The sequence below is a fragment of the Anneissia japonica genome, unplaced genomic scaffold, assembly GCF_011630105.1.
Source record: "Anneissia japonica isolate Jap-2015-1 unplaced genomic scaffold, ASM1163010v1 scaffold25213_len355544_cov161, whole genome shotgun sequence".
NCBI classification, from domain to species: domain Eukaryota; kingdom Metazoa; phylum Echinodermata; class Crinoidea; order Comatulida; family Comatulidae; genus Anneissia; species Anneissia japonica.
Genome location: NW_022755918.1, coordinates 283752 through 296316, shown reverse-complemented (window position 1 = coordinate 296316; position 12565 = coordinate 283752). Strand labels below are relative to the sequence as shown.

At 31.5% G+C, this 12565-nt stretch overlaps 2 protein-coding genes across 2 annotated transcripts; one reads left to right on the top strand and one right to left on the bottom strand.

Moving 5' to 3' along the window:
- Nucleotides 1–1626: 1626 nt before the first annotated feature.
- Nucleotides 1627–2384, bottom strand: LOC117123783 (late histone H2A.2.2-like). The gene has a single exon (XM_033269797.1). The coding sequence runs from the start codon at nt 2311–2313 to the stop codon at nt 1903–1905; it is 411 nt and encodes a 136-aa protein (XP_033125688.1). The 5' UTR covers nt 2314–2384; the 3' UTR covers nt 1627–1902.
- A 2408-nt stretch (nt 2385–4792) lies between these two features.
- On the top strand, nt 4793–10559 carry LOC117123774 (metal regulatory transcription factor 1-like). Its single transcript, XM_033269785.1, has 3 exons — nt 4793–5964; nt 8076–8149; nt 10372–10559. The coding sequence occupies exons 1-3, from the start codon at nt 5201–5203 to the stop codon at nt 10542–10544; spliced, it is 1011 nt and encodes a 336-aa protein (XP_033125676.1). The 5' UTR covers nt 4793–5200; the 3' UTR covers nt 10545–10559.
- Nucleotides 10560–12565: the final 2006 nt, after the last annotated feature.

The following is a 12565-nucleotide window of genomic DNA, read 5'->3' as shown; positions in this document are numbered from 1 at the left end:
GTACAAAGATACACAAAATTTACATAAAAACTACTTATTTTACTACAGTATTAAGACATTGAGACAATATAAAAAACTACAGTATTTAAAGACAATAAAAGAACATTGAAATGGGACCACGGAAACTTCTGCCATTGTTAATTAGATTTGTTCAACTTGGGTATTTCGAGATGAGGTGGTTAGGCGATACTTTTTTGTACCTTGTTTAGCGAACCCACCGCCTACTAATGATGACGGTTTAGAATACAGTAAATATAAAATTTTACTTTTGGTCAATTAGTGCACCAACGGCTGCAAAAAATGAAAATTTCTTTATTTTTATTATGCCGGCTGTTGCCTTGAAATCTCTAAAAACAAGATACTGTATGTATATTTCTTCCTAATTATATAAATTAACAGCATTTAACCATCCAATTACTACACTGTTTACATTCACCAATAACATTTTATTTTTATTTTCTCTCCCCATCTCCATGTTTTTTGGCAAAACTATTTACTAAATAAAAAACAAAATTTTATATTTATTTTTTTTTTTCACCCTCCTCCCAACAATTTTTTAAAAACTTCACGAAACAAGGTACTAAACAAAAAGAAACAAACACCAACAAAAAAAAACCAACGAAAGTCTAGCCTTGGCACCTTTTTGAGCTAGAAAGCTGGCTCGGGGAGATTTAACTACTGTACCATACTTATTTTTTTCTCTAGACAGCAAATTTTCAGTGAATGGAGGAGTTAGTAATCCTAAACAGTACCAGCTTTATAAGGGGGTGTATTCTCATCATTGGTACAGTAGTAGGCCTATATCATGGACCTACTGTATTAATAGGTCCATGCCTACATCTAGAAGTGTTTTTAATTCAATTGAAATGTACTGTGCGTAAGGACCAATATTAAAAATTAATAGTTTATCACCCCTGCGTGCATGTCTTCTATGGTACTACTGTATTAATCTTTTGAAAAAAAAGGTTTTTTTTAAATTTTATTAAATACAGTAGTTAGTATATATTGTTTGCATTATCTAAATCATGTTTTACTTTTGAATATCAATGCACCAGCAAACAACAAGGGTGATACTGATATTAGAAAAATTTTAAAAAAATCCTCCCTCCCTCATCACTTTTCCTACCCAGAGGGTGTGCATTATGTAGCCCATTCCCAGCTGAGTTATTGTCCTAGGTTTGCCCTGCTGACTGTACAATAAATGTAAAGGTTTTTACAGTACAGTACTGTATATTTTATTATTGTTGTTTGTGTACATTTTGTTTTTTTATGTACAGGTATTTGTAATTTTATTTTATTGTATTATTAGCTCCTGGACAAAAATTTAGTACTGTACTGCGTCTAGTTGCATTGTCAAAAGGATTCCTTGGCTCTGCATGAGTTGCACTAAGTCGTCCATCAATCCTTGCTCCTCCCAACATTTCTGCCACTAAGTGCCATGCAAAAGCATTGATTATGAACGGTAGTTCCTGTCTAATGAATATAGGCCTTGGGCTAGAAAAAAATTATAACAGCAAAGTCTAGGCCCCTAGTTCTACGAGACAAATGAAACATTCCATCATCAATGTTTGCACATGGCATTTGGAAACACTAAAAATACTAATCCAATATTTAAAAACAGACCAATTTAAACAAAATAAAAGATACACATTTTATTAAAACACTTTGAAAATCGAAATTGCACATTCATCTTATTGGGCGAATCAAACAAAACAAAAATCCATCAACGTTAATTAATTGCCAGCCTAATTCCTAGGCCTAAGTAGTAGTCCGACTTTATTGTCCCAAGAAAATATTAATAATACTGCATAGTCTGCAGAAATAATACTTTGCAAATCTCTTTTCTGTTCAATTGGTGGCCCTGAAAAGGGCCGTTTGGTTTGAAAAGTTCTCGAACAACCTTTAAAACTCCTGGCTCTGGCTAGATTTGCCGCCTTTTCCCTTTGCAGCAGCGGTCTTCTTTGGTAGAAGCACAGCCTGGATGTTTGGCAGGACACCACCTTGTGCAATTGTTACACTTCCGAGAAGACGGTTCAGCTCTTCGTCGTTACGGATTGCGAGCTGAAGATGACGGGGGATGATTCTGCTCTTCTTGTTGTCACGGGCAGCGTTGCCTGCCAACTCCAAAATTTCAGCAGTCAGGTATTCAAGCACAGCGGCCATGTAAACTGGTGCACCAGCTCCAACACGTCCAGCATAGTTACCCTTACGCAGGAAACGATGAACACGTCCTACTGGAAACTGGAGCCCTGCACGACTTGATCGGCTTTTAGCCTTTCCTTTAGCTTTGCCTCCTTTACCACGTCCAGACATTTTTATTCAGAGATCTGTTTACAAATTACGACTACTACACAACAATCAAAACTGCGTTGAAGAATGATAAACATGCGCTAGCCCCATGTATTTATACTCACTTCCTGGCTTCAGCTGCGTAAGAAATTGACCAATCACAGTGAAAGCAATTATTGTACGATCCAATAAAGGCACGGTATGTAAATTGTAATTTACTTCGCGCGCTTTTTAATCTGCTATTGGGATTTTTGGGATTGGTATTGATTAGGTTGGCATGGGTACGGTGGTTAGACAAAAGAAAAGAATGGGTGTAATAAAAAGAGCCAAATACTGTACAGCACATGAACATGATATGTTATGGGCCTACTTTAAATATATAATTAGATTTTAATCCAGTATGTAATAAGACAGTCGTTTCTAATCCACAAGATAAAACCAAAGTATCAGGTAAATGTTAGACCAGACTCGGCCTGTTAGTCATTTAACAATATTAAAACTGTATTTTTTACTAGAAAGTATAATGTTTCAACTACTAAGATGCAACATGAACAGTACAGTAATAACTGGTAATATTAAAAAAATAATCTAGGAATAAAAGATCTTAAGATAATATAAAAATATTTTGTAGCTAATTCAAAATGTTTAAATATAAATTCAAAATACCAATAAATTTAAGGTCAAGAACAAATTTGATTGTTGGATCACATGATAAAAGTATGTCCACCAAATTCATTTAAAATGTCATGAACATTACTGTTTGTATATGTCTGCAAAAACCAAAGTTTATCAGGGACAGATTCCATATCAATTTATTTGATCAATAATAATCAACAGTAATCGAGTGTTTTATTAAGAAACATAATTACATGTCCTTATTTTATATAATGTATTTTATTAACAAATCATGAAATGTTTTATATTTCTGAAAGAGTTATTGGAAAACAATGAAAAAAGAGAATAAAGTTATGTTTAAAACTATAAAAAGGCCTTGAGAGAATTGAAGATGACAGAAAGCTTTCGTGTAATAAGGTTTCTAGTTTACGGTTTTTATAGCATCTGTATTCATATAACACAACATACAGTGCTGTTACATCTAAAATACATACTGTACTGAAAAAAAAAGAATGTTCTTATTAAGCTAATACCAGCTTGAATACAGATACCTATTTTTAAGTTGAAATATGTAGTAGACCTAAATGTAAAATCATTAATATTAATTTAATATTATATTGTTTTGTCTCTTAAGACAATCAGGGAATATTATAATTCAGTTAATATTTTGGCTGGAGTTCTTAGACATGTTGAAAATAGGTAGCTGTGTAACCATGGAGGAATTAGTGTGAAACCACGGTCCTCATGGCGTAACATACTGTAGGCATGCATCCCATATTGAATAATATTCAATTTTTATCTTGAGTGTGCAAATGGGGTACTGAACTATAATTTGTTGTATAAACACTGAAAGAGAAAAATTGTATGTGATGCATCCATAATGGCAGGAAGACCCTCAGTGACACAATCATACAAAACTCCTGATTCCCTCTAATTACTGTATTTAAATTTTTGCTGTATCTATTGACGGCAAGTTTTCCTGGATTTTTTATAGAACAAAAGGGTATATCACATCTGATCATGAGCAAAAGCCTTGAAAACCCCCCGAAATTCAATGCAAGGTTTGAATTCTTACCTTCTATATCAATATAATTAAATAAATTATTCAATTAAAAGTTAGAATAAAAAAAGCGTTAAAGCCAAATGACATAAATCTGAGTAGGTCTCAATTTCAATATTTATTTGACCATTTTTTGTAGTGTAAACAAAAGTGGAAAAGGCATAGGGGTAACAAAAAAATGACCAAAGGACCGGATAACAATAGGAACACTTATTTATGAGTTACTGTTTTCCTTACAAAGCATGGGCACAGATCAATGGGTACAGAGGGACACGTCCCCCTAACATATTTTAAAGAAGGGTTGGTCCCCCACTTTTCAACCGCAATGTAATTTTCATATACTGTAAATGAAGAAGATGTCTTGAAATTAACTGGATATAACCCAGGATTTAATGAAGGAGTACTGTACATAGTCAGACTGATGAAGAATTTTACTCTATCAAGCGTCATTTCCGGCCATAGAGGTACTGTACTATTACCACCCCCACCCTCTTTTTGCGCTCTTGCTTCAAAGGCGGTTTACAAAATACAACACTAATGAACAGAAAGTTTAAGTTCATATAAATGATATATATTTTAAACATAGTTTCTCTCCTACCTATGATTAAAATACAATTCAATTTAGCACATGACTTATTATTTTTTCTTATAATAAATTAATTATATATTAAAACATAAGGATAATTAATATAGGCCATTGTCAATGGTTGGTGGGGTGGTAAATCAGTTTAATGTTTTTCTTAAAATTTGTGTAATAAATATATAAAATTTTGATTTGTGTTTTGAAAACGATTTCCATTGTCACGTTATGAACTCTAGCTAGCTGATATCGATCATGAACTTGACGGCTAGGCTCGATCCTCCACACACTAAAAGTTCGAGGTTGTGTGTTACAGAGCAAACAAAATACATACAAGTTTAGGATTTACCATATACCATTCGACATAAGAAGAATCGTCAAGAATCTTACGAAGAAAGATAAGTGGTGCAAGCTATAAAGTAAAAAGACTAAAAAATTCAGTCATAAGGACGAACAAAGTTTCTTTTTTGAACAGTACGCTAGGCCACTAAACACCACTAGTAGTACTAAACTCTACTCAACTCTGGTATTCAGGGCATACTCGGCCGGGTGTAGTAGATAAACACGAGACGTACGGATCCGCCATCCAGGCCTAGCATAATTCATGTTTATTCAATATAGCTGGGCTTAAGAGCCTAAACTTAAATAATTAAAAGATGGCAAAAGACAGTAGTAGTGATGAAAATAAGGCTCTAAATGATGAAATGCGATTCGATGTTGGACAAACATTCGACCAAACATCAGTTTTCATAGAATGTGAACCTGTCGATTATCTCGGTGGTCCAGCCAATCTTGATGAGGACCGTGATCGTAGTTCGACGCCTCACCATGGCCTTTCAGCAGAAGAAGGTCTAGGCCTAGGTTCTTTTGACCAAAGTAGTACATCTAAAGCAGTCACTGTCAGCGGTGAAAGCAGTGGCTTTATACATCACACAATATCAGATGATCAGATCCAAATGCAGATTAGGTCATTTGAACCAATTTCAGAGAACATCGATGGTGCAACATTAACTGTTGAAAATGATAACCCACATACAAAAATGCGAGAATTTAAACGTTATGAGTGTCAATACCAAAACTGTCAACGTTCATACAGTACGGCAGGCAATCTCAAAACTCACCATAAAACACACACTGGCGAATACAGCTTTATTTGTAAAGAGAAAGGCTGTGGTAAAGCTTTTCTAACCTCGTACAGCCTGAAAATTCATATACGTGTTCATACAAAGGAGAAACCGTACTCTTGTGAAGAACAGAACTGTACCAAAAGCTTTAATACACTTTATCGTTTGAAGGCCCACAAGCGCCTTCATCAAGGTAACACATTTAACTGTGATTCTGAAGGGTGTACAAAGTTCTTTACCACATTGAGTGATCTTAGGAAACACATCAGAATTCATACAGGAGAAAGACCTTACAAGTAAGTTACATCAATTTTAAAGGTTTCTAAAAATTTCTTTATATTATTTTTTATTACTTTCTTAAAATGATTACTATTTTATAAATTACTGTATGTAGGCCTACTGTAGTTTATTAAATTACAATTTGTTTATTAAAATATTAATTCATAGTGATTTTGCTAAAAAAGATACTTTTTTTTAAATACAGTAGTATTAGGCCAACAAAAAAAAATTCTTGTGTTGGCCACGTTTTGGTAAAATTTAAAAAAAAATGGTCACGTTTTGGTAAAATAAAAAAAAAAAATGGTATGTTGGTAGGATTTTTTTTTTTTTTTTTTTAGACCAATAATGTGTTTATGCCCAAAAAGTAGTATACAACAAAAAGAACAAAATTTATATTAAAGAGCAAAACGATCGCTTAAGACTGTCGCATCTCCTACCATCCAGCAAGATAGGCCTATTCCAGCCTTTTTAGCTCATTAAAAAAAAAGAACTAAAATGCTGAACCTGAATTTCTTATTTGGGTCGGTTGGATGTGGCCAACACAATTATTTTTTTTATTTGGACTTATTTAAACAATATCAATAATCATATTATTTACTACTTTTTATAAATGTAATTTGTAATTTTGTATTTTTTCTATTTTTAATTAGGCAATCTTTAATTAATGTGTGTGCAATAGTAAAAAATTAAGTTTTAATCTTTTTGTAAGTAATTTGTAGGTGGAGGTTCACATCAATTAATTGATGATGGTAGTGGCATTATGTTGCTTTTGAGTCTTCCCAGGAACTACTATTAAATTTTTGTTAGTAAACGTTTGTTTTGTTTTGTAATTGTTTTCATGAATAAATAATTGATTAAATTTTTTATTTGTAGCAAGGTATGACTTTTTGCAATGTTTCATGGAAATATATTTGTGAAACAGACAACCTAACCCAGTCACACTTCACAAAACATTTAGTTATTAGTACAGGATTAAACAGTAAAATGAAAGTTATATGGTAAAAGAATAATTTAAATCAGACATTTTATTACAGGTATGCAGTTAGAAGAGTTCAAATATACACAACTGTTTAAAGAACAGTATTTGAGTCTTCAAAGTTTATGATTTCGAATATTTCTCATGTAGAGACCATCCAGAAATCGTTTTTAAAATGTTGTTTTAACGTCAAAAATAACAACATAGCATAATGTATAGATACTGTATGTAGTTCAGTTTATTGCAATAAAATAAATTTTGAAAGTTTTGATTCCAACATGTTTTGGCCATTACAGTATCTCCGAAACACTATTTGCATTGAGAGTTACTGATTTGGCTCGTCTTTATTTTTACATCTCCCTGGTGTTATTCACATTTCTTATTTTCACTTGTACTGTAATTATCAATTACAGTAATTATATGTTAGAGTCATTGGCATTCAATGCGTAGTTGACTTGGCCATCCTTCCTATTATTAATATAATGAATAAAAGTTTTGTAAAATATAATGTTCAGTTGAGAAACACTTACTTTTCAAACCCTTCTATGTGCTCTGTAAATGAGTCCCAAACCCAACAGAAATACCGTATTAGGCGAGACCTTTTTTTAATACCTTGTTTAGCAAACCTGCCACCAACCATAAATAACGATTTTGAATAAAAATAAAAATTTATTTTTTGCCAATTAGCACACCCACACCCACTGCCATGAAAAAATGGAAATTTCTAAAAAAAATAAAAGTTTTCTTTATTTTTATTACACCCGCTGCTGCAATGAAATATCAAAAAAAATCTCCAATAAATTTAAAGCATTTAACTATCCCCTACTACACTGTTAACATTCACCAATATAATTTTATTTTTATTTTCTCTTCCATCTGCATGTTTTTGGCAAAGCCATTTGCTAAATGAAAAAACATTTTCTTTTTTTTACCACCTTCGGATGATCTGTAAAAAAAATAAATGTATAAACAAAGTCTCGCCTTGCCCATGGTGTCCAAAATTTTTTGTAGGACTTGATATTTAAGTGGATTGAATTGATGAGCTAGTAGAGCCTACATATTGGGTTGCCCCTTCCCCCTCCCACCCCTTACCATGAATCTGGTTACTGGCCTGTATTAGCCTGGTATTTATTTTTATCATTGTTCTTTTAGATGTGATTTTGAAAGTTGTGGAAAAGCATTTAATGCAAGTCATCACCTCAAGACACATGTGCGTACACATACAGGTAATATTAAATTTTATTATAAAATAAACCTTGGCTGAATCAAATTACATTTATTCAATTATCAATGGAAAACAAACAAATATACAAAAATATGTTTTTTAACATAATTAATTAATGATCATTCTTTAGAACCAATTCTCGTCTTAGTTGATCGCAACGTAAACAAAAAAAATATCAGAATTTAATTTAACAAAGCTCAAACAATAGATGTTGGTAGTTTTTATCAGAAGTACATGTTATAGATTTTTTACATTTTTATTTCATATTTTAGACTTAGAAACAGACATAGTAAATGATTAGATAACAACATACCCATAAATTAGCCTAATAAATTTTAAATATGAATTATATGATTTTTGATGCTCATTGTAGTATGACTTAAATTTTCATTAATAATATTAGTACAGAAACTGCACACTGTAGGTATTGAATCAAGTGACATTGTTTTCAAAATAATTTATTATAATGTATTTGTGTTTTTTAAACATACATTTAGTTTTTGCTCCTGTCGTGCATTATTTGGTGGCCTCTACAGAATATGCATGTTTACAATTAATAATATGCACTGCTAATTCTGACTTAGAAATAAATTAATGTTAGATATGTAGTACCAGCTAATTTGAACAACCTAGGTAATTCATAGCTAACATTAAATTTTAAAAGCTGCCTTAAAGCTACTGTAGGCTCTGAAGGGGGAAGAAATGTGATATGGTGTTTGACGAAAAAGAACAGTTAATGAGATACAGATTTTTGAATTATTTAAAAAGGATGTACTCTAACTACCCTTTTCCACTTTTTGAGTACTTGTCTTTATTATATGAATATCTTATCCTACAGTAGGCTTGCCCTGGTTACAAATTGAATTCTTGAATTAGCCATTTTATTTTGAAATACCAGTCTGTAAAGTGTCAACTTCAATTTAATCCATACTACAAATCCAGCAGTCATTCAAATTAATTTATTCAGTACTTCCTCATTTAGCACTTAGTTCAAAATTCATATCTAAAATCAGATGCATATTCTGGTCTATTTTTAGAAAGTCATATTGTGTTTTGTGCATAGTGTATTAAATCGCCAAGTACATCACCATTGATTTGTGTAACCCTACATTTTGGTGTCTCATTTGGCCTATTCTGACCTTAGTCTATTTGACAATATTGATTAATAGTAGTTGTACAGTAATACAGTAAATAATTATAATAATGGTCTTTTATATAGCGCCTTCTCCTCGCAGTTACAAAGCACTTCTATTATCCACATAGGAACCTCAAATCTGCTTAAAATACAGGTTATTTAGAAACTGTTTTTATTTTGATAATATAATAACAATAATAATGTTAAATATTTATTATTTAGAAGATAATTTGACAGCCTGGATATAAACTTAATGAACATTAATATTCAGTATTTTAATTGCTTTGATTGTAAAGTATGTAGGGTCTTCCCATTTAAAATAAGATTGAAAACAGAGGTTTTTATTTTTTTGATTTTATTTCTGTTTTTGTAGGGTTTGTAGTCAACACAGTTCGTTGACTCATGTAATTGTTGATATACCCTTTGAATTTATGTTTACTGATTTTTCTTTATTTTGAAATTTGTTTTACAATAATCTTATTCGCCCATACAGCAGGGATAGTAGAGGTACAGTAGGTGGGCCACCCAGTCTTGAAGTTAAAAGTCAAAAGCTAATTTTGTGGCCGTCCAACCACCTTTATTAACCCATCCTTAAAATCCGTTTTTATAGAGTTAAGGCCCAATAAATGGATTATTAGTTTATCACCCTCGTGCACATGTCTTCTATGGTACTGACAAAATAATATTTTTGGGGGAAAAAAAATTGTTTTTTTAAATTTTTTAAAATTTTTAAAAATTATATTAATAGTTAGTAAATATTGTTTGTATTATCTCAATCATGTTTTACTTTGAATATCAATGCACCAGCAAACAACCCAAGGGTGATATTTGGCTTTAGCAAAATAAATAATTTTAAAAAAAAGCCTCCCTTCTTCATCACTTTTCCAGCCTAGATAGGGTGATAAACTAATAATATTTTTTATAAGGCCTAACCAAAGTTATCAATCACCCAACTTAAAATTTCTACCCCGCCCAACAGCTACAATTCTGCCATAGAGGCTACTTTCAGTATGCATTTGATTTGGTGGTTTATTGGTTTGATTTTATGATTTATTGATTGAATATTTTATTGATTAATTGATTTATAGGAGAAAAACCATTTGCTTGTGCAGAGGATGGATGTCAAAAAACATTTACAACGCATTACAGTTTGAAAAATCACAAGAAAGGACACAACAAAGGCAAAGATGATCAAGAAGATGTAAGTTGTCTGTATAATACTTACACATATGTTACTTACTGTCCGTGTAAAATTAGATAGTGCGTCCAATAATGCCCACAATTTTTTAAATTTATTCTCTGTTTATTGTACATTCTTTATAAAATATAGCTATAATTGTTTAAAATTTTAAATACCTGCGATTGTGCTGTACTGTACTTGTAGAAAACTAAGGGTGTGTCGTAGACATTTTAAGAGTGGGTGGGTGATAAGATAACGTTGGTAAATAATAAGTGTGTATTTTAAGGATAAGCAATGGGGTTAATAGGTGGGTGGAGGGCCATGAAATTAACTTTAGACTGTTTACAAAATTTCAAGGCTGGGTGGATTATTAATTAAGCACTTAAACATAAATCACTGAATATTACTGATTTATTAAAGTTAATATTTATTTCATAATAAATGGTTGAAATTAAAAATTAATTTTAATGTAAAGCATATTCCTTTATAAGGCTTCATAGATTCATAAAAAAGTGTTTGCTGTGTCTATACCTAAATAAATGAATAAATTAACATTTAAAAATTAGTCATTTATAACTTTACATCTTTCAGTTCACCTTCTTAAGCTCTGCCTAAACTGGCGTATGTCCATAGTCATGTGCCTATATGGTCATGATGTGATGTCAGCATGATTATATTTAGGCATCTCACATGCTTTTGTCCAATAAAATGTGTTTGTCTGAAGACGATTGAAGCAACTCAATCGAAACGTCGAGACTTTCTCAACTACAACAGTTCTTTTCAGAACTACTTACGTGGTGTACCGCAAGCTTCAACATATATATTATTTCTTCGCCATGCAAAACTTTAAGCAATATAATGTTATTATAATAATAATGATGATAATAATTAAACAAATAATTTTAATATTAAATAATATTGCTAAAAATGAATATTATAATATTAATAATTATATGGTAAATTTTTAATATGATTATCACAGTGCCATTATCAGGTATGTTTTGATAGTTGATGATATTAATATTTTTAATGTTAAAAAAATTATGTTGACAGTATTATAATAAAAATAATGATAATTAAAAAATAATTTGAATATTGTTAATATAATAATATTGGTCAAAATTAATATTATGTTATTAATAATTATAGTAAATTTTTAATATGATTATTAATATTTCCTCTACATTAAAGTTTTTGGGTAATGTCAAAGTTTGAATAGTTGATGTTCAGGGATGTTTGAAAGAAATAAAAAGAGATTAAACATGAAATACATTTTTTTGAAGAACAAGTTGTAGAATCCAGTAATCCTTCAGTTATAAAGTTGGCAGACCTACATCTGAAGATGTAATAAATTAATTAATTATATTTGTATAATATACAGGTATTTATACCAAGAAACATGCACGCCTACCTGCTAAACCTTTATATTCATGTAACACTGAATAATAATAATGATAATACAGTAATAGGTAGATTTATAAGCCACAAATAAACAAGTTCTCAAAACGCCATGTCCAAGTAATCAAAATGCAAGCTGAACATATATTGAAAAGAGATTCAAATTAGAGATTAACAGACTGTCATAAAATTGATCAAAAATAGGGAAACCACAAAAACTTAGTGCAGGGAACCAAAACCATTGCACTGTTTTTGTGCAATGAGAGGCGCTGTAGTTAGCAAGATCATGACTTAGGGCTCCGATGGTTTTGGCATCTAACTAGGCTATCATAGGCGAGAAAAAGAAAGACAGTTCACTGGATAATACAAGAAAGGGGTCACAAAGATGCAAAAATATCAAATAATACGAATGATGTTTGCCTTACCTGACGTGTTATCTTACTGAATGCTCAGTACGTCCCCAATGGTTGCGAAAAAACATCTTGCAAGTGATTTGGGTGGAATTGAACACATGACCTCCATATAACTAGCCTGGTGTCTTAACCACGACATCAAAAAATGGCATCAAAATAATCAAATAATGTTATCAACTTCCAATGAGTCACAAATCTGATACGCAAATTTCTTATGTTCTTTAGGAGATACTGCAGCGCCTGCGATTCAAGTGCAAGGAGGACCTCAAATTGTACTGAGCAATGCACAAT